Genomic DNA, 22,283 nt, shown 5'->3' on the forward strand with positions numbered 1-22,283 from the left:
GACAAGGACGTCTAAAATACATGCAAACATCTGAAGAATCATGAAAAAAGATTTACATGCGTCCTAGGTCAAAAAAATAATTTAATGTTCTCATAATATACATTGCAGCATCACCTCTTTTCTGAGTGTCTGAAACAGTTCGATAAAGGATTCGGTCTCTCTAAACCCTTATTTTTCCGAGAGCCTACTCTGCTCTGATTGGTCAGATGACCTAGTCTGTTGTGATAGGTCTACTGATTACAAGGATTACTGATTACTGATTACCCATTTCCATATCTGAATTTCAGCTCTGGAGTGTTCCTCAGCACTTGATATACAGTGATACAAACAGTAACAACGGTGTTGGTTTTACCATATCAATTCAAGCCAGAGTCCTAGTCCTTTAAAAGTGCATGCAAAGATGATTTCAGGATTACCTTCCAGGCCTCAGCTCCAACTACAGTGTTTGAGTGTGGTTCAAAGCAGATGTTGTTTGGGGGCAGCCAATGAAGATCATAGGGCGGCATTATGCAAATGTGTTACAAAAATATGTAGGTTTGTGCAGAAAGTAAGACCGGAATTGGAAGACAGAATTGGTTCTTTCTTTTGGGAGACAATAACTGATCTTTAAAACTTTGCAGACCTTTCACATTTACAAAACGGCTCTATTACACACTAAACATGAAAGGTAATATTAGAAAAAGCATAATAGGGCCACTTTAATATTCTGAATGCAAGTTATTCATCTGATGTAATCTTACAGAAACAGTGCTGTGCTAAACTCAATTTCTTTAAGAAAGATTAAAGCAGAACTGCAAACGGTGGCTTGCACCACTTGGTCCCACTTATTCGGCTTGCAACTTTTAAGTACATGCAGGATTTCCCAGGGATTTCCCTTAAAGGGAGCGTTTGAAACCGTTTATTATGGTAGTTCTGTTCTCTGAACTACAATATTAAACTGTTTCAAATGCTCCCTTAGTACCTCAAACAGATAGTCCTGTCCTCACCTTTGGCACCTGGTGGATGTCAAAGAGCTGTGGAAGTCTGAGGGTCAGCATGTCTGCGGGCAGGCGCAGTGCTCCCCTCCCTCTCTGACAGGCCTGCTTCAGTCTCTCCCGTCCTCCTCGACACAGGACACACCACAGCAGACACTCCAGGCCCCGGGACGCAGCCTCCCACCTCACACACTGAGTCCAGCCCCAACCATGACCCTCACCAGCCCCCCGCCACGCAGGAAACACTGCAGAGAGAGAGACACACCCATTATTTTACCCATATGCATTTAAAAGTAAGTTGCATTACTGCCGAAAACTCACTTGATAAGCTTTGAATTAATAGATTTGTTTCAGGACCCAGATTTTACATTGTGTATTTAGTACCACTTAATGCCCAACGTTGTGAAACATATTAATATTAACAATATCCAAAACATAAGGAAGAATGAAAAAAATATATAATTATTATTATTATCATTAAAAACTGTTTAAAAACATTTTTTACATAAGTAAAGATTCACAGATTCATGTAATGGATGGCATACTATATACTATTTTAAAAGTAAGTAGTGTGCTGTACAAAGAACACTACTGTTCAAAAAGGTTTTTAAAAGGGAATTAACACTTTTATTGAGAGAAAAAACATTGAATTGATCAAAAGTGAAAGTAAAAAACATTTACAACAATGTTACAAATGAAAAAAAAGTTACATGATTTCCACAAAAATATTAAGCAGTAACATTATTCAGTTTTGCCATCACAGAAAAAAATTACATTTTAAAATATGTTCATAATATAGAAAACATTTATTTTAAATTGTAATAATATTTCACATTATTACAGTATCAATGGTGAGAAATAAAAGTCTTCTTTCAAAAACATTTTTAAAAAAAGCTTCCCGACCCCAAACTTTATAAACAAAATTGTATGTGAGAATGAACTTTCTGTATGCTAAGAATACCCAGAATGACCTAAATCATTTTCAGTATATAACTATAGTACACTGCTGGAATGCTGTATCCAAAGACTTATATATATAGAAAGACATACATAAATCCCGCCTTCTAAATAAAAGAGCCAATCACCAATTGGTAAAGAATTCGCATCTGTAACGATCACCAGCTGGAGTACCCCAAAGAGTCACCAGAGGGCACTCCACATCAGACTGATCACTTCACAAAACTACAATTCCCATAATGCTTCATACCTGGGACTGATTGTACACTCACCTGCATCTCATTCAGACACTCCATTTAAACCATCCTCAAACAGAGGACCACTGCGAAGTATTGCAATGCCCCGGCGTACAATTTCTGAGCGTTTTCCCTGTGTTTGCTGAACTGTTACTGACCTTGGATTGTTTCTACCGACTTCTGATTCTTCTGCTGCCTACTTCAACTCGGACTGTTATATCGACTTCTGTTTGTTCTGCTGCCTGTCTCGACTCGGATTGTTTATTGAACTGTGATTCCTGCCGCCGGCCTCGACCCTTGCCTGTCATCCACTTCTGCTCTAAGGTTATCTCCGTTGTTCTGTCTGCCCCTGATTTACCCTGGCTGTTGACGTTCCTTCAATAAAGCTGCAAATGGATCCTACTGAGTCTTCCAGGTCATAACAGAATACTACAGGCACTTCAGATCCAGCAGCCGAGAAAGAACTCACCAAATATGAATCCAGCAGCACGGATCTCACCTGATCTTCCCAGCATGAGCCAGGAATTCGCGGGTCAGATCGTGGCCATGGCCCTGGATAGCCCCGATCTGATACAGTTCACGTGGGGGTTTATTCCTCTCGCTGCTTCCTGTTTCCTCGGAGACGAGGCAATTAAATTGTGTTACCGGCTGGGGGCTAAGGAGATCAATCCGAGGGAGCTTCCCAATATCTCCGGTCTGGACTGGAGAGAGGCACTCTCCCGATGTCTGGAGAGCTTCCTCCCACGGAATACCAGGTCATCATCTGATCTCCACGCCCAGCCGGATTTTCATGCCCAGCTGGATTTCCACGTCCAGCCAGAGCTTCACGTCAGCCACGTCCAGCCAGAGCTTCACATCAGCCACGTCCAGCCAAAGCTTCACGTCACCCATGTCCAGCCAGAGCTTCACGTCAGCTACGTCCAGCCAGAGCTTCACGTCAACCACGTCAAGCCAGAGCTGAGGCCCTCTTCGCCGCTGGTCCTGCCCAGCTCAAGGCCCTCTTCGCCGCTGGTCCTGCCCAGCGCTCAGTCCTCTTCGCCGCTGGTCCTGCCCAGCTCAAGGCCCTCTTCGCCGCTGGTCCTGCCCAGCGCTCAGTCCTCTTCGCCGCTGGTCCTGCCCAGCTCAAGGCCCTCTTCGCCGCTGGTCCTGCCCAGTGCTCAGTCCTCTTCGCCGCTGGTCCTGCCCAGCTCAAGGCCCTCTTCGCCGCTGGTCCTGCCCAGCGCTCAGTCCTCTTCGCCGCTGGTCCTGCCCAGCTCAAGGCCCTCTTCGCTGCTGGTCCTGCCCAGCGATCAGTCCTCATCGCCGCTGGTCCTGCCCAGCCCAGAGCCCTCGCCGCTGGTCCCGTCCAGCCCAGAGCCTTCACCGCTGGTCCCGTCCAGCCCTGAGCCTTCTTCTACCTATCCAGAGACTGTTCACGTCACTTCGGCCGAGCCAGAGACGCTTCACGTCTCTTCTGCCGAGCCAGAGACGCTTCACGTCGCTTCTGCCGAGCCAGAGATGCTTCAGTTCACTTCTGCCGAACCAGAGACGCTTCACGTCACTTCTGTCGAGCCAGAGACGCTTCACGTCACTTCTGACGAGCCAGAGACGCTTCACGTCACTTCTGTCGAGCCAGAGACCCTTCCAACACTTCTGCCGAGCCAGTGTCTACGGACAAGATGGCCGCCTCCGGACCAGTGTCTACTGACAAGATGGCCGTCGTCACAGAGTCTGTTCCTGTTCCTGAGCCAGAGTCTGTTCCTGTTCCTGAGCCGGTGTCTGTTCCTGTGTCTGTTTCTGAGCAGGTATCAGTTCCTAGTCCTGAGCCAGGGTCTGTTCCAGAGCAACTGATGACTGTTCCTGGGTGGATGCCTGCTCCTGTTCCGTGGCCGCCCGAAGGGAGGTCTCCGCCATGGCCGCCCGAGGGTTCTTCACCGCCGCGGTCGCCCGTGGGTTCTTCACCGCCGTGGCCGCCCGAGGGTTCTTCACCGCCATGGCCGCCCGAGGGCTCTTCACCGCCGTGGTCGCCCGAAGGATCGTCTCCTCCCTGGCCGCCTGTACTGCCTGCTCAGCTCTGGTCACCTGCACAGCCTGATCCGCCCTGGTCGCCTGCTCCACCCTGGTCTTCTGTTCCTCTTCTGCTCCACGGACCTGGCCCTCCATCCCGCCCCCAGATCCGCCTCTGCTTCACCTCCCACCTGGACTGTTATGGTTTTTTTTTTGAGCGTCTGGAAGCCGCTCTTTTGGGGGGGGGGGGCGCTATGTAACGATCACCAGCTGGAGTACCCCTGATCACGTCACAAAACTACAATTCCCATAATGCTTCATACCTGGGACTGATTGCACACTCACCTGCATCTCATTCAGACACTCCATATAAACCACACTCAAACAGAGGACCACTGCGATGTATTGCATTGCCCCGGCATACAATTTCTGATCGTTTTCCCTGTGTTTGCTGAACTGTTACTGACCTTGGATTGTTTCTACCGACTTCTCATTCTTCTGCTGCCTACCTCGACTCGGACTGTTATATCGACTTCTTTTTGTTCTGCTGCCAGTCTCGACTCGGATTGTTTATTGAACTGTGATTCCTGCCGCTGGCCTCGACCCTTGCCTGTCATCCACTTCTGCTCTAAGGTTATCTCCGTTGTTCTGTCTGCCCCTGATTTACCCTGCCTGTTGACGTTCCTTCAATAAAGCTGCAAATGGATCCTACTGAGTCTTCAAGTTCATAACAGCATCACTGCAACTGCTGTTAGAAGCTCAACAGTTCTTAGAAACAGTCAGTGTTCTGAGACACAAGGAAGGGGAAGTTATTTTGAATAAAGATTACGAGGGCACATTAAAAAAAAATCATGTGCACGGATAAATCATTATTAATAAATGCTGCAATATTCGATAAACTAAACATGTTGTCAATTTTGATTTCATGGTGACTTTAAAATACTTATCTCTGCATACAGTTCCACATCTGCATTATATACTATCCAGTATGCAAGTACACAATAATATTACATTTTTATATGATTACAGAGTGTCTTGTGAAGTAAAGCCATAAGCTTTAAAGCTTTAACACTCAAATCAATCCCAGATATCTTGTCTTCACACACCCCAGTTTGGGCCTCCAGTTTGAGTATTTCAACCAATAGCTGGGAACATAACTTGGCACACTGGTGATATTGCATGATACTGTTTCATCCAAACATTTTTGCACAACTTTTGAGCAATAAAAACATATTCTTGGAAGCTGAAGTTCAAGTACCTGCCTTTCTAAAGGGGTCCGTGCTTTGCTTTGCATAGGGGCCTTTTCTTTCAAACTAGAACAGAATGTGCTTTGTGAGGGTCACAGAGTTTCCTGTTGACACGTGGAGCCGTATGAAAATGAGCACGCTTTCTGCACACGGACAAACGGCAGCCTAAACAAAGCAGATGGAAATGCTTGAGCAATGCCTCTACATAGAAGCCTTTCTAGCAGCTTGAAGAGACTCTGTGGATTTGAATAAATGGATTGTTATTAAGGTTGGGTGACATGGCATTTTTCCCCCAGCTATTTATGATATATTTCTCAGTATTTATATTGGGTTATTTGCTTTGATTGGCTTAAAAGGGTGATATTGTTTCATTAGTGCACCATCATGTTGACAGTGTAACCAATGCACTGTCATATACAAATTCATATACACAAATATAAATGATACAATTTGCCTATACTGTTCACCACAATCTTTTAATTAATGAAAAATCCATTACAATGTCACTATCCACAATAAATGAAAAATGAGACTATTCATCAGTATTTGTGAGTGTTGAATCAGATTTTGAATTAATTAATTAACTGAAGTGAACTATTTCAATTTCAATGACTCAAAATCAATCAAACTAATATTGATAAATACTAATACTGTTTAAGTGGCCTAATGATTGCTAAACAAATCTAATGACACTGCCCTTAAATGGACCATTAAAAAGCACAAAATAGTATAATATATTATTGTAATAAAATCAGCATTATGTCACAGTCAGTGTTATTTTAACATATTTTATATACTACTTTAGTATTTATTAACTTATTATTAAATATTTAATTATTAATATTTTGATTTATTTATTTAAATTTAAGTTTGAGTAATTTTGTTATGCTTTTGTCATTTATATATCTATACATTATATTTCTATTTAGATAACTTTTATTTTTTATTTCAGTTTTAGTCAAGTTAAACATTCATATCTCTTTTTTTTTTTAAGTTTTTCATTTTATATTATATTTCATTTTCTTTCAGCTTTATTTTGATCAAAAAAAATGATTTATAATAGTTTTAGTTACCGGCCCAGTATGCTTTCACAGTATGGAAGAGAGCAGCATGAACATTCGACTAAACATTACCTTTTGCACTTTACAGATTAACGAATGTCATTTGGGTTTAGAGTGTCATGCGGGAGATTGATTAATGACAATCCTTATTTTTAGGTGAACTACTCCTTTGAAAACACATTACAGAAACTGTCAGACAAACGGATTTGCATAAACTGATACAATGGCTAAATTCCCCCTGGTCAGATCGTGCAGGGCTGGACATCCATTCATGGAATATGCTGTCATTATTCCATGGGCCAGTGTTGATCTTACGGATTAACGGATTGTGGAATTTCTCATCCATCAGCTGTTTCTATGGAAGTCAAACATAAACATAATTAATCTGACACTGGATATGAAGTTCCGAAATAATGCCCTTTGGGTAACGTGTTATTCAGAAACAAACAGCTCGCAAACATGATTTCTCATACAGTTGCCACTGCTCAGTTTGACTGGATGTTTGTTTTTTTGCGTACAGCATGTCTTGTTGATAGGTGGAGATGTTTGGATTGCACTCTGGCTAACTAAATCCCATGACACACCATTTCGAGTCAAAACAAGAAGAGCAGATGAGCTCAGCTGAAGCTGGTGTATGTGTGTGTGTGTGTGTGTGTGTGTATGTTCACCAACTGTGACCAACGAAAGAGAGAACCGTATTGTCGCAATTCATATTGACGTATTTCTGATAAAAATGGGAAATTCAAAGAATGGGTGTTTTGGAACTGTTTTGGGTCAGGAACTGATTGGATTGTTTAAAGCAACATTACGAACACGAATGAAGCCAGATGGCAGGAAGAGGGCTCAGTGGTGTAAGCAAAAAATAAAAGTATTTTATTCAAGCCCTTATGGTTCCAGAAGTTTTAGCGAATGCATATATTAGCATAATATAGCGACACCTAGAGGTGAATGGATGTCATTGTACTTGCCTGAGTAGTGGGTGGAAAGTGGGACCCATTCTACTCAAAATCTTTCACTAAATGAACACAAGAAATAATTATATTTAAGCATTTCCAATGATATGCACTATGAATTAAAATTGGGGTCGGATATATTTGTTTTTTAAAATAGTCTGTTATGCCTAAAAAGGCTGCGTTTATTTGATCAACATAGAGTAAACAGTGATATTGTGTAAACTACTGTCTATTTTAGTATATTTTAAAATGTAATTTATTCCTGTGATTAAAGCTGAATTTCCAGTCTTCAGTGTCACATGATCCTTCAGAAATCATTCTAATATGCTGACTTGCTGCTAAAGAAACATTTCTTATTATTATCAGTGCTGAAAAGCAATTGTGTTGCTTCATATTTTTGTAGAAACAGTGATACATTCTTTCAGGATTATTTGATAAATAAAAAATAGAAAAGAACAGCATTTATTAGAAATCTTTTGTAGCAAAGTAAATGTCTTCACTGTCACTATTGAACAATTTAATGTATTTTTTGCTGAAAGTATTAATTTCTCTCTAATTTCTCTAACTTTTGAACAGTGCATTGTCTTTTTTTTAAAGGACATTTCACAAACAAAAGTTTTGTAATATTTTAGCCAGAAATTAACTGCAACTCATAATCTGAAATGGTGTATTAAATATAATAAAAACATATGGGGTGGGACTTACAAAACAAGAAGGCCAAGTAACATCAGCCAATAAGTAAAATAATTTCAGACTGGCAGTTATTTAGATGGAATTTTGTATTTTTACCAATCGGACAAACACTTTTTGCATTTTCAAATAACATGCACAGATGAATTGTTCAAAATAAGAACAGGAATGTACATTAAAAAGGTAAATAAGGTTAATTTTTATTTCACATTGGCTCACAAACTACTGCATAATCCAATCCAGAACATATCAGACAAAGACAAATGTTTCAAGACCTTGATTTCTGGGTCCTTGTGTGTTTCTCGCTCCACATCTCACCATGCAGTAATTCTGACATTCTTTCTCTGGCTCGTGATTGTGTCACAAGATCTGTCTCAATGGACGTCTTTATCACTGTGTGTTGACAATAGAGTGCCTATGCAGCCGGTATGTGCGTGTTCTGTTCGGCTCACGTGTAACTGCAGTAACCGTACGCCGTACGGACACTATCTCTGGCTCTGAGCATTCCATTGTCATGTTAATACATGATCATGGGATGAAGTTGTTGTCTGGCTACCACCTCCACACAAAAGACTAACAATCATTCAAATGCCTAGACTGGGAGAACAGGAATTTTCCACCAAGTTTGAATGACTTGTCATAGGTTTTAAAAGCTGTTGCAAATTTTAATTAGCTAATAAAAAATAATATTTTCATAGAAAACATTTCTGTTCGCACACCCAAAACCTGTTTTGCAAGGAAACATTTAAATTTTGCCTGAGTCTTTTACCTGGAAACGAAAGCTTTTAATGATACCAAGCAGCGCACTGTAACCAAACTGCACCTAACAGACATTACATCTCTAGATTTAACAAATTATTAGTCCTGTTTGCCATTGCTCATGTTTAAAAGTAAGGTTCCCTTTCGAACGGTCACTATGTATTGCGTAGCTATACGCAGTGGGGAAACTCCTTTTCCTCGATTTACTGAAGCCTTTATGTAAAGCGCATTTGCAGCTGCACAGCTAGAACATGAGCGTCTGGCTCGTTCATAGGCTGCGCTGCGGCAACTGCATATCCAATGGCGCGGGCATGACCTCAGTCTATAATAGTCCCCGAATTCGCCATTATAGCAGAATTTACTCCTTCAGCGACAAACTTCACGTCTCTGATCATTTATTGAGCCTTCGCCGTCGAACAAGCCTTCAGCCTGAGAGAGCTACAGTTCAGCAGACTACAAATCTCAACCGTGTTTCTCCTAACGCTGTCTCTCCTGTGGCTATCCGGCGATATCCTTTTCAATATCTGTTTATTATGTGTTTATATCTGTATCAGCGTTGTTCCCTATGCCTCGTGTTAAGCGAGGCCTACGAACACGCGAGCTGCATTTAATGCCTGGGACTCTACAACGCAGAGAATGCACTCTCTGTCGGCGGATGTGCAGCCTGCGAGTGCATGCCTATCTCCGTGCTGCGAACTTGGCTAGCTCTCTCGAGACGGCGGTGCCGCGTCACCCGCGCTTCCCCTTTGGCCCTACTTCAGCCGAGGAAGAAGAAGCGCCGCAGCCAACAGCATCCAGAGAGCACGGACGTTTGTGAACGCACGCCGGCCACGTCCCCGCGTGCTTCACTCTCTCCAGCTCAGTCATATCCGGTCCTGTTCGAGGGAGATCAGCGCCCCCCCACCACGTGGCGGGCCTCGTCTCCTTCAACGGACCCAGCGAGGCAGGACTAACTCCGACGCTAAATGCTTCGGATCCTAACACAGGCCGTCACGGATCTCGAGCTCGAGTGGAACTAACCGTGCTAGCTGGCGCCGACCAGCAAAGCCGGCGAAACACGCCTCTCAGCCCCGCCCTGCGGCTGATGCCCAACGCTAGCCGAGCGCTTCCCGCCAAAGCCGTCCTAGCACGCAAAGGTAAGAGAGGGCGTGTGTCCGGACCACCCTCAAAGAAGCCAGCAAAACTTCCCACAACCCCCTGTTCAGTTCAGGCCCACAGCAGTGAGCGCGTCTTTGCAAACAAACCCCGTTTTCACGGCGACCCAAATAAAGCACACGAGCACAACACATGGGTTCATGGTCCCCCTTCACTAGGCAGCCCCTCCCCTGTTGTAACACTGACTTCCCCACACGCAAATGATTGTGCAGTCAGTCCAACATTCAATGTGTGCACAAAATCACAATGTATGGGTTCACGGTCCCCCTTCACTAGGCGGCCCCTCCCCTGTTGTAACACTGACTTCCCCACACGCAAATGCTTGTACAGTCAGTCCAACACTCAATGTGTGCAAAAATCACAATATAAGGGTATCAGGTCCCCCTTTGTTAGGCGGCCCGTCCCAATCAGTGTGTCAAGCCCTAGCCACACGGGTTATAGCCTGGCAAGCTGTCCCCGATGTGTCGAGTTGGGTTATAAACACTATAAAGTGTGGCTACTCGCTCCAATTCGCTCGCAGACCCCCAAAGTTTCAGGCGGTTCTCGAGACTTCGGTGAGAAGCAACGTGGGTCACATGCTTCGCACCGATGTACAGAATTCATTAGCAAAAGGGGCGATAGAGTTAGTCCCCCCTGTGCTAAAACATACAGGTTTTTACAGCCACTATTTTCTAATTCCGAAAAATTACGGCGGCCTCAGACCCACTCTAGATCTGAGACATTTGAACAAAGCTCTCATGAGACGGCCGTTCAAAATGTTAGCCATCAGTTTCACAAGCACAACACATGGGTTCACGGTCCCCCTTCATCAGGCGGCCCCTCCCCCGTTGTAACACTGACTTCCCCACACGCAAATGCTCGTACAGTCAGTCCAATAGTCAATGTGTGCGCATCACAATATATGGGTTCACGTCCCCCTTCACTAGGCGGCCCCTCCCCTGTAGTAACACTGACTTCCCCACACGCAAATGCTTGTGCAGTCAGTCCAACATTCAATGTGTGCACATCACAATATATGGGTTCACGTCCCCCTTCACTAGGCGGCCCCTCCCCCTGTGTAACACAGACTTCCCCACACGCAAATCCTTGTGCATTCAGTCCAACATTCGATGTGTGCACTAATCACAATATATGGGTTCACGGTCCCCCTTCACTAGGCGGCCCCTCCCCTGTTGTAACACTGACTTCTCCACACACAAATGCTTGTACAGTCAGTCCAATACTCAATGTGGGCACAAATCACAATATAAGGGTATCAGGTCCCCCTTACGTTAGGCGACCAGCCCCAATCAGTGTGTCAAGCCCTAGCCACACGGGTTCTAGCCTGGCAAGCTATCCCCGATGTGTCGAGTTGGGTCATAAACACTATAAAGCGAGGTTACTCGCTCCAATTCGCTCGCAGACCCCCGAAATTTCAGGCGGTTCTCGAGACTTCGGTGAGAAGCAACGTAGGTCACGTGCTTCACACCGAAGTACAAAATCTATTAGCAAAAGGGGCGATAGGATTAGTCGCCCCCCCCCGCGCTAAAAAATATGGGTTTTTACAGCCGCTATTTTCTGATTCCGAAAAAAGACGGCAGTCTTAGACCCATTCTAGATTTGAGACATTTGAACAAAGCTCTCATGAGACGGCCGTTTAAAATGTTAACTATCAAACATATCCTCGCGCAAGTGCGCCCGGGGATTGTTTTGTCACAAGGGATCAGAAAGACGCTTACTTTCACAATCAAATAAATCCTCGTCACAGGCCATTCTTGAGATTCGCCTTCGAGGGCCGGGCTTACCAATACACCATTCTGCCGTTCGGTCTATCGTTGGCACCCCGTACATTCACGAAGTGTGTGGATGCAGCGCTTTCTCCTCTGAGACATCAGGGAGTGCGCATGTTAAATTATCTCGACGACTGGCTGGTGCTGGCACAGTCGAGAATCGAGCTATTAGCTCACAGGGATTTGATTCTCGGCCATCTAAAATGCCTGGGTTTCACAATCAATGTTTCAAAAAGAAAACTAACCCCCAGCCAGAGCGTGATCTTTCTGGGCACAGTTTTAGAATCGAGAGCTATGACAGCGCGACTCACACCAGAGTGCACTCTCGGTGCGAGCGCTTGCAGGCACTTCAGATTGCGCTAGCACGCGCCACTGAAGAAATTTCAGAAACTGCTTGGTCTCATGGCAGCAGCATCACCAGTACTCCGCATGGGATTACTGCGCATGTGCCCCGATGCAGCATTGGCTGAAACGCTGTGTGCCAACTCATGCATGGCAGTCAGGCAGCTTGCGCGTTATGGTGAACCACGGTTGTTTAAGAACCCTGATTCCTGGGCGGGCTCAGAACTGGCACCACGAGGGGGTGACAGTGGGAACAATTTCCAGGAGGAAAGAGGTTCTTACAGATGCGTCCAACCTGGGTTAGGGAGCGCTGCACGAGGGCATGCCTGCATCCGGCCTCTGGTCGAGCATGGTGCAGAGCTTACATATCAACTGTCTGGAGATGAAAGCAGTTAGGTTGGCCCTGAAGGCATTTCTGTCGAACCTCAGAGGTCACCACGTCTTAGTCCACACAGACAATACGTCAGTGGTGGCCTACATGAATCGCCAGGGGGGCATCAGGTCAGGGAACCTGCATGCGATGGCGAGAGACCTCCTTTATATGGGCACAAACCAACCTGAGCTCTCTGAGAGCAGCGGATATCCCGGGCGTCCAGAATGTGGGCGCGGATATGCTTCACAGGCAACACTCCCCTCGGCGAGTGGTCCCTGAACCCACAGATGAACAGTCTGATATGGAAGGTGTTTGGCGAGGCCGAAATCGACCTTTTCGCCTCGAGAATCAACACCCACTACAAATTGTTCTTCTCTGGCCCAACCGTCCCCTTTATGCCTTTCCCCCCCGTCTCGATGATTCCACAAGTCATCAAACGGGTCAGAGAGAGCGGGTGCCTAGTCCTTCTGGTGGCCCCTCTCTGGAAAACCAGACCGTGGTTCCCGGAACTGGTTCAGTTATCGGACACAGTCCCATGGCCTGTCCCACTGAGGAAAGACCTCCTCACACAGGCGAACGGGACATTGTGGCATCCGAGACCCAATTTATGGGCCCTCCATGTTTGGCCCCTCAACGGGTACCCAAGGACCTTCCTGAGAAGGTTTTAAGCACTATATCTGAAGCCAGGGCCCCGTCGACTCGGCGCCTGTATGCTTCAAAATGGTCAGGTTTTTCCAGCTGGTGCTCGAAAAATCAGGCTGACCCAGAGTCATGTGAGATATCTGTGGTTCGCTCATTCTTACAGGAGCTGCTGGACGCGGGTTGCTCCCCGTCCACGCTCAAAGTGTATGTGGCAGCCATAGCAGCACATCATGTTCTGACGGCTGGCCAGTCACTGGGAAGAAACGACCTGGTCGTAAGATTCCTGAAAGGTGCGAGAATGAACCACTCCAGACCTCCGTCTGTGCCGCCTTGGGGCCTTGGGAGATTTCAAACCCCAAACCCATTTTGTAAGTGATTATACATAAGATTTTTTACCTGGCAGACCATAACACGTGCTTAAGATCCCATAGAATTACTTTAAAAACATGATTGAAAGCCACAAAAATGTACAATTAATTGACAACAGCTTAAACAATATCACGTACTTTGGTGCTATATTTCAGACTTTCGAGAGAATAAAACTGAAAAAAAGTTCCTCCCATCCTGAAAAATGCTGACTATCTGGTTTGTGTAGGCTAAATCATCCTGTTAACAGGAACTGTGAGAAGAAAAAGTGAGATTTTCATAGGGTTCCCAACAAGAAGCAAGAATATGGAACACATGTAATATTCAGTATAATTTGGGAACACTTATAAGAACCAAACTTTAAATGATAAGAAACTTCCATTTTTTTGGAAGTGAACAGTCAAACAACCACCAAAAGGAATTAAAGACCCTATTATGTGGGTAAAACAAGATTTTTTAATGAAGCAAATACACTGATGAGTAAAAACATTCCGATCAGTCACAGGTGAAGTGAATGTCGTTGATCATCTCTGAACAACGCCACATATTAATGTCTGGGTAGAATAGATGGTAAGCAAACAATCAGTTCTCGTAATGATCGTGTCGGATCCAGGAGAAATGAGCAGGAATAAAGATCTGAGCGATTTTGACAAGGGCCAAATTGTTATGGCAAGGCGACTAGGTCAGAGACTCTCTAATCCTGTAAAAAAAATCTTGGGTTATTTTTTTCTACCCAAATCCTGGGTTGAGCCTTTTGGGTTATTTTTTCCGTATTTGGGTAGTTTTTGTGTTACCTAGCTCCTGGGTCAGACGTAACAACCCAGTGTTTGGGTAGTTTTCTTGTGTTACCCAGATCTTGGGTAAGCATAACAACCCAGGGATTGAGTTATTTATCGCAGGCTTTTTGCAACCTCTTCAGGTGAGAGCAGCTCCGTCAAAATGGTAAATGTCTTCGGTAAACTACAGGTTTGTGTACATTTTATTTTATCTATAAATTCGTTATTGTGCTGTAGATATCGTTACATTTTATGCAAAGCAACATACAGGGGCGCGATGCGAGTCACCTACACGAGTGTTGCGTGACCCGCGTCGGTCTTTTCGCGTGATGGAAACGACTGATGCCTTGCATAAAATTATGATTTTATTCAAAAATATACAGAGTATAAATACGTATGATGTTAAAATATATTCTCAGAACGGTACACTGTTTGTTTATGGCCAGGTTATGGAGCCAGTCGCTGCATATTTCGGCTACGAGTGAAATGCTGGTGGCGGTCTGAAGTTAGAAGTTCCCCCGCTGAACATGACACAAGTGCCGGCACGAGATCCAGCGCCGTTATGGTGGAAACAGTTGAATTACTTATAAAAGTTTAATTTTTACTGATAATATTTGTTAAACAAACTTAAATGTTGGCAATATGTAGGGGAGAGGCAGGACGATTGAAACGCGGAACGGATGAACCATTGAGATTTCCTTCACAACCACTCACGTCATGTACGTCAAATTTCGTCAGCACGTACAACACGCAATGCCGACCAGACCCGTAAAAAAATTCTTATTTACGTCCTGCTGTTTTGGAGTTAAAGCCGGAGAACTGTTTTTGAGTTGGGTAAGTTAATTCTTTCGTGCGGTACTTTTTTTTGACTGACAAGTTGTATTTATTAATGGTAATACGGCAGGTTTATTAGTACTGCAACACACCCTGAAGTATTCAACTAGCAAACACTCAATATGACTCAAGGAAGAAATGTAAGAAAATCAATTGTAAACTGATTTGTCTGTCTTCGTCAAAATAACCTATGATGATGAGATTGCGCAAAATGCGCATAGGCTTATTATTGCCTATTGTCTATTGGGCGACAGAACAAAAATTGTTAATATGAAACTTTAAATTTAAATAAATTACAAAATATGTTTGTAACAATATGTACATTAGTTACTTGTCAGGTATTGTTCATAAAAACAAGCATTAGATGAATAGTTGCCGTTTAAACTGTATATTTCATCCATCCCACCCACTCATGCGGGACGATTGAAACAAAGCACAACTACCGTTCAAAGTAAATTTTTACTTAAATCCTTCTATATTTGTACCGAATAACACATGATACTACACTCAAAAAAATGCTGGGTTGTTTCTGTAAACAAATTGTTTGGTTGATTGTGCTGGGTCAAAATGCTGGGTTGTTTGGGGTACTGTAAACACATTATTGGGTTGCTTATGCTGGATCAAATGAGTTGTAAGGGGGTCATTCACAAATAAACAGCTGGTTGAGTTATTTTGACCCAGCAGCTGGTTTATTACTTTTTCATTCTTTGCGGAACTTTCTGGATTCTTCACTTCTTACTGGAGGATGACGGCACTCGGAGCGGGCAGTGTTTATGGTAAGTTAATATGAATGTGTGTACCTATATTTTTAACAAGTTTTGGTAGCAGCAAGCTAATTTCACTGTTCAACATACAGTCTTTGATATGGAAGTGTGAGGGGTAACGCATTTATTCTGTGAAACGTTAAATTGCCACAGCTAGCCGGTTAGATTTTTTGACAAAATGCTGCATCGTTAAATCCTTAGTTGTAAACCAGCTATATCAGCAGCCTTTATGAAATATGCAGGGTTAAATAAACAACCCAATTTGCTGGGTAAAATTAACCCAACATGAGTTCTGTCCTATATTTACCCAGCCCTTGGGTTGAAAACAACCCACATTGGGTTGTTTTTAACCCAGTGTTTTTTAGAGTGTTGATCCGGGTCAGTTTTAGAGTGTTGATCCGGGTCAGCAGTGGTGATTTTACCAACAGTGGTCTGAGGAGGGACAAACCACAAACCGGCGACAGGGTGTTGGGCACCCAAGACGAAGCCTAACCCTTCTGATCCAAGCCAGCAGAAGGTTTACTGTGGCAACAGTCCACACAATTTTAATGATGGTCATGTGAGGAATGTGTCACAACACAGTGCATCACATTCTGCTGAATATGGGGCTGTGTAGCCGCTGACCAATCAGAGTGTCTAAGATGACCCCTGTCCACCATTGAAAACGCCTACAATGGGCACAGAAGCTTTTGGAATTGGAGCTTGGAAGTGGAAGAAGGTCATCTGGTCCGATGAGTCCTGTTTTCTTTTACATCACGTGGACGGCCATGTACATGCGCACCGTGATCCTGGGGAAGAGATGCACTGTTGGACGACGACAAGCCAGTTGAGGGAGTGTGATGCTCTGGTCAGTGTTCTGCTGGGAAACCCTGGGTATATGTCACGTGCCACCAACCTAAACATTGCTGCAGACCAGGTACACCCCTTCATGGCAATGGTGTTCCCTGGAGTAAGTGCCTCTTTCAGCAGGATAAAGAACACACACTGCACACAATGTTCAGGAATGGTTTGAGGAACATGATGAAGAGTTCAAGGTGTTGCCCTGGCCTCCAAATTCCCCAGATCTCAGTCTATGGAATGTGCTGGACCAACAAGTTCAATCCATGGCGGCTTCACCTCGTAACCTACAGGTCTGGAAGGATCTGCTGCTAATGCTGTGGTGCCAGACAGACACCACAGGACACATTCAGGGCTCTTGTAGAGTCCATGCCAGGGCAGGTCAACAGCATATAGCATCAGTGTATAAGTGGTGCTTGCCTGTGCAAAAGATGCAAGGGTGTTGTGGATGCTGTGCCATTTCTATGATGTTCTGAGTGGTTTTAACATGCTGCCATTCTAGGTGTCTGGGTGGTTAGTAATACGTTGCTTTTTGGTTTTCCATACTCAAAATAGTCAACACAAAAAAGATTTGACAAAATGTAGTGTTTAGAGATGTCAGAGTTAAAGGAGAACTCCGGGCAATTTTTAAGTTAATCTTGATCGTTAGAGCTTTGTGAGTACTGACTATAGAAAAAAAAACGAACCGGATTGGTGATTGCTACGCGGAGCTGCGACCGGGAATGCCCAGAGCTCCCACCCAGCTAAAACGGCAGCTATGGGGGCATGGACATAAAGAGCGTTTTTGAGCCTATTAACAGACACAAAATGGAATTAAAATGTCTGTCCAACATGAACAGGGACCCTACATGTGAACAAGATGCGTTTAGCAACTTAGCCATTGTTTCAACTCACCTAAATAGTCTTTTAGACGGCAAGCTGTAGTCTCGCGCTGCAGTCCCGTGCTGTAGCCGGAAAAGGTAAACAATGTCCAGGTGGGAGGAGCGTTGATCATGTGCGACGAGTCTTCGTACATGGAATGGCATTTTTCTTCAAACGGCCCCGCTGTGTTGAGTGTGTGTAGTCATCCTTGTCAAAGTGTTCACTGCAAATGCGGTAATCTTTAGCGCGTAGTACTTCTACGGGAGTTTGCACATCAAGTTGAAGTACAACTAGCCACAACTGCAGAATCTCTAGGTCATGGAAAGGAAGACGATGAAAATTTAAGCTCTTATATTTTCGCATTCGGTTGCCACAATTCGGAAAGGCACAAACACGAACCATTTCTTCTTCACTTGTAAGCAACTCTGATCATAACTCGTCGCACATGATCAACGCTCCTCCCACCTGGACATTGTTTACCTTTTCCGGCTACAGCACGGGACTGCAGCGCAAGACTACAGCTTGCCGTCTAAAAGACTATTTAGGTGAGTTGAAACAATGGCTAAGTTGCTAAACGCATCTTGTTCACATGTAGGGTCCCTGTTAATGTTGGACAGACATTTTAATTGCATTTTGTGTCTGTTAAGAGGCTCAAAAACGCTCTTTATGTCCATGCCCCCATAGCTGCCGTTTTAGATGAGTGGGAGCTCTGGGCATTCGCGGTCGCAGCTCCGCGTAGCAAGCACCAATCCGGTTCGTTTTTTTTTTCTATAGTCAGTACTCACAAAGGTCTAACGATCAAGATTAACTTAAAAATTGCCCGGAGTTCTCCTTTAACGTGTTAAGATATTATGCTTGAACATTCAATCATTTTAACTCATTTTTGACAGAAAAATCTATTTTTGATCAGAAATCATAAAATTTCTTATTTGGGATTATTTTATTCTATTGATAGCTATAGTTTAAAACAAACGTTTTTTAAACCAAATCTGCATATAATTTTTAAATATCTCATTTTTTTTGTGATATACAGTATAAGTATAATTTGCACCTGAATTTCCTTTTGGAGTTGACATCTTTATCTTGACAGTTTTAAGGTAATATTCTTTGTAAAAAAGAAGCTTTGGAGCAGTTATTAAAATGGTTCATACATTTAACGAATAGTGAGCAGAAAAATGTCGTATTTTTTTCCAAGTCACGATGAAACGGACGTTGTAACAGAACATTACTTCCGTAATGTTACGTACAAGTGTGACAGATGTGGGCAGGGCACTCAAAAATTCAAGCTTACAGATGAAAAATTAAACAAACAAATGGATGAATCATTCACAATAAGATCTAGAACATGCATTAACAAAACATGCTGACTTTAATACAAACTAAATATTTTCCAGATAATGTTTTAGTATTTTCCTTTGTCTTTAGTAAAATGACTTTTTGTCAGTTATTTAATTTATGCCTAGTCTTTATAATATCATGCTTAAGCTTACTATATCTAAAATAGTATAAATGGAACTGCTTACATGAGAATCTATGCACTTATTCTAGGAAGGGGGTCCCCTAACAAGGGGATCACCATTATTTCAAAATGCTGCATTATGGCCACTAATAAAGTTAGAAAGTTGGCAAACTATATTTAGAATACACACAATTGTATAAAGGTAAAAGCACATAGAACTTTCTTCATATCTTCTGGTGGAAACATGGAACTCAGGAGGGCGTCCAGCATGAAAAGAGACCAAGACCGACTGATGCTGTCAGCTCAGTACTACAATAATAAGGGTTTGGAAGAGGCCCTGTATTACTTACAGAAGCCTGTTCACGTGGACTAATGTACTGGATAGACTATGTTCCATATGTGTTCGAGGAAAAGACAGGCAGTTCTGCAAAAGCAACCATGCTCTCCCATTATATCCACGCTATATATACTCACTCTCACACACACACTACCATGGGTAGGTAATCATTGTCAACTCAACACTTCCACAATTCACAAAATGCCAAACTCATTTCCTCAACTTTGGAAACCCACATTTTTACTGTAACTTTTTGATGACCTACTCTTCAAAACTTGAACTTACTTGAACATTCAAATTTCAGTCCTCCGATCTGTTGTTGGGCTACATAACACTTTCTACTTTTTCCTCACCTATGTCGCAAGAATAACATATTTGTGGAGTGTTTGTGTGAGATTTTAGCTTGTGAAATTCACTGCCACTGTAAATTCGAACATCATGACATGTTCACATATGTAAAGTACGTATATATCTTTCGAAAAACTATTTTTGTTGTTGTTGTTGCGCGGCAACAAATCTGACATTATGGATTAAAATACCAACAAAACGCTCAATATGCAAGAGAAAATTTAGAATCCAAACCTTTGAGCTTGATCTGGTCTATGAGATCATTTGCGCGTGCCAGTTGGAGATGAGAGGTCGCCAGTTTGGGATCCGAAAAAGTTACAGTTAATGGGAAAAAGAAGCGCGAAATAACTACACATCCATGGCTGAACTAGATTCTAACGTTAATGGACATCCCCGAGAATCATTCGGGCTTTGTGTGTCCTTCACATTCCTAGGGAAAAGAACACAAACAGCAGTAGAAATCCCACCCTCCGTGCACGAGCATTCTCTCATTGGATGGAGACATGAAAGCAGCCAGTGTTCGAGATCAGGAGACCAGCGAGAACAAAACACGAAACCCGTTCAACTACTTTTAGCGTCCTCGCTCTGTTTCTAAGAAAGACAAGTAAAAAAAAATATCCAACAAAAAAGAGGGGAAATGCACTTGAGTCCAACATGGACTTGAGTGCTTGATTTTATGCAACGGTACTCATAAATGTCTATATTATATTATATAATGAAAATATTTAAACAAATAAAATAATAATAATAATTCCATTGAAACAGTATTTTTGGTATCTCTCTCATTAGGTGATATTCTTCTGCTAAAAGTCCCTGTTTATGTATTTATTAGGGAAACAACAACTCTTAACAGGCAATTAACATTTATATGATCATATTTTCAGGTAGTCTCTAGACATTAATGTAGTATTAAGGGTATAATTAGTGATGTTTCGTTCTGTGTTTTTAAATGAACAAGTGAAAACGAATAAGTCAATAATTAAATGACTTTTAATTAAAAAACTGTATTTTGTCGCCACCTACTGGTGAAGATTTATTAATTATTTATTAATAAATAACTAAATGATTCAAAGTGATTTAAGGAAATAAGTAAGAAATAAGAACGATAAAGTGAGTTCTAGGTCTAATACTAGCTTATATGGTTGTGAGGTAATCCGTTTAAATATTTTATTAAAAAATATGCACCCATTCACTCTTGTTTGTATGTCTAATATGTCAATAATGTAAAAAAAACGTTTCTTGTCTTGTTACATTCAGTAATGGGTGACATCATTTATGATTGGATGTTTTCAATTTAAAATGGCGAAATTACATAAAAAAAAGTTGAGTAGGGCCTAGTTAATTTGAATCACTACATGTTTCTGTGGGTCGTTAAACATCCATTGTAAAACAGTTGTCAAATATTAAATGTTTAATTTATGTCTTACCACACACACAGTTTCACTGTAAAAACTTAAAGTGTTGTGTAAAATGTACATGTTTAGGCTGTTCTGCCTCAGCGGTCTAACAGCACTTGTCAAAACATTGAAAATTGCTGATTTGAATAGCAGTTTAGTTTTCAGCTATGGTATCATTTCCCCATCCTCCATTCCACTGAAACACCAGGGTACATTTGGTCATTGGACCGGACTACAAATAATTCTTTCCTATAAGTGGGGCAGAGCCCGGCCATTCTGTGACAGTGTGGCACTGGTTTTTTGCCAGAGAACTGGCCATAATGCCACAATGAGACTTTGGCAGAGAGCCCAGCGCGGCTGAGGGCATGAGACGCTGGAAATAATTGAACGGAGACCTACTTACACCAAATAGATACTAAAAGACAGTCTCCGTAAGAAAGAGAAGGCACAGGTTAGCATGCTTTCCGCTTGCCATGAATATAGAAATCCCTTGATTTTATTGTACAGCATCCCATTATATTTTTAAAGCATTAGATACACAAATTGTTATTTCTATCTATAGTGGGAGCTGAAAAATGTATCAATAATTATGAACGTTTGGTCTCAGATATCCCCTACTGCGTTCATTTAATAAAACCTGCAAACATATTACAAATTCTAACTGTTTTTTTTATTTTACATTTTATTTTGTTGTTTAGTTAATGTTATTTGCTAGAAAATAATTCAAATAAAATAAATGCAAAACATAATTACCATAATATTTAATATTCAACTATTCAAATGGTTGTGATCAGTGAGATAATTTAGTTAATTTAATTAAGACATTATGCTACAAAATATTAATATTTCAAGAATTATATTAAAGAATACAAAAAAATCTCTAATTTTCCACCAAAATACTCTTAGCTAAATTACTAATAAAAAAAGTTTCTTCAGCAGAAAATTGGAATGATTTCTGAAGGATCATGTGACTCAGAAGACTGGACTAATGATGCTGAAAATTCAGCTTAGAATCACTGGAATAAATTACATTTGACAATATATTCAAATAGAAATGTGTTATTTTAAATTGTAACAATATTTAAAACATTTTTATAGACTTATTAAAAATTGGACTCAAATTTACATGCATTTGAAAACCATGACAGGGACTAAACAGA

The 22,283-nt window shown here is 42.3% G+C and overlaps 1 protein-coding gene across 6 annotated transcripts in view; it reads right to left on the reverse strand.

The window, feature by feature from the left end:
- Positions 1 to 20,318, reverse strand: part of paqr6 (progestin and adipoQ receptor family member VI) — a 40,871-nt gene extending 20,553 nt beyond the window's left edge. Inside the window, exons 1-3 of one of the 6 annotated variants that reach the window (XM_077214660.1) lie at positions 19,961 to 20,313; positions 5,416 to 5,565; positions 987 to 1,219 (exon numbers count right to left, since the gene is read on the reverse strand). In XM_077214660.1, the coding sequence (XP_077070775.1) occupies positions 987 to 1,037 (51 nt within the window). In that variant the 5' untranslated portion in view covers positions 1,038 to 1,219; positions 5,416 to 5,565; positions 19,961 to 20,313. Of the gene's footprint in view, positions 1 to 986; positions 1,220 to 5,411; positions 5,566 to 19,960 lie in introns of all 6 variants that reach the window. The other 5 variants (XM_077214661.1, XM_077214663.1, XM_077214664.1 and 2 more) reach the window with 5 other exon arrangements.
- Positions 20,319 to 22,283: the final 1,965 nt, after the last annotated feature.

The sequence above is a fragment of the Siphateles boraxobius genome, unplaced genomic scaffold (assembly GCF_051911475.1).
Source record: "Siphateles boraxobius isolate OS27281-9 unplaced genomic scaffold, OSU_SipBor_1 68, whole genome shotgun sequence".
Classification (NCBI taxonomy): Eukaryota; Metazoa; Chordata; class Actinopteri; order Cypriniformes; family Leuciscidae; genus Siphateles; species Siphateles boraxobius.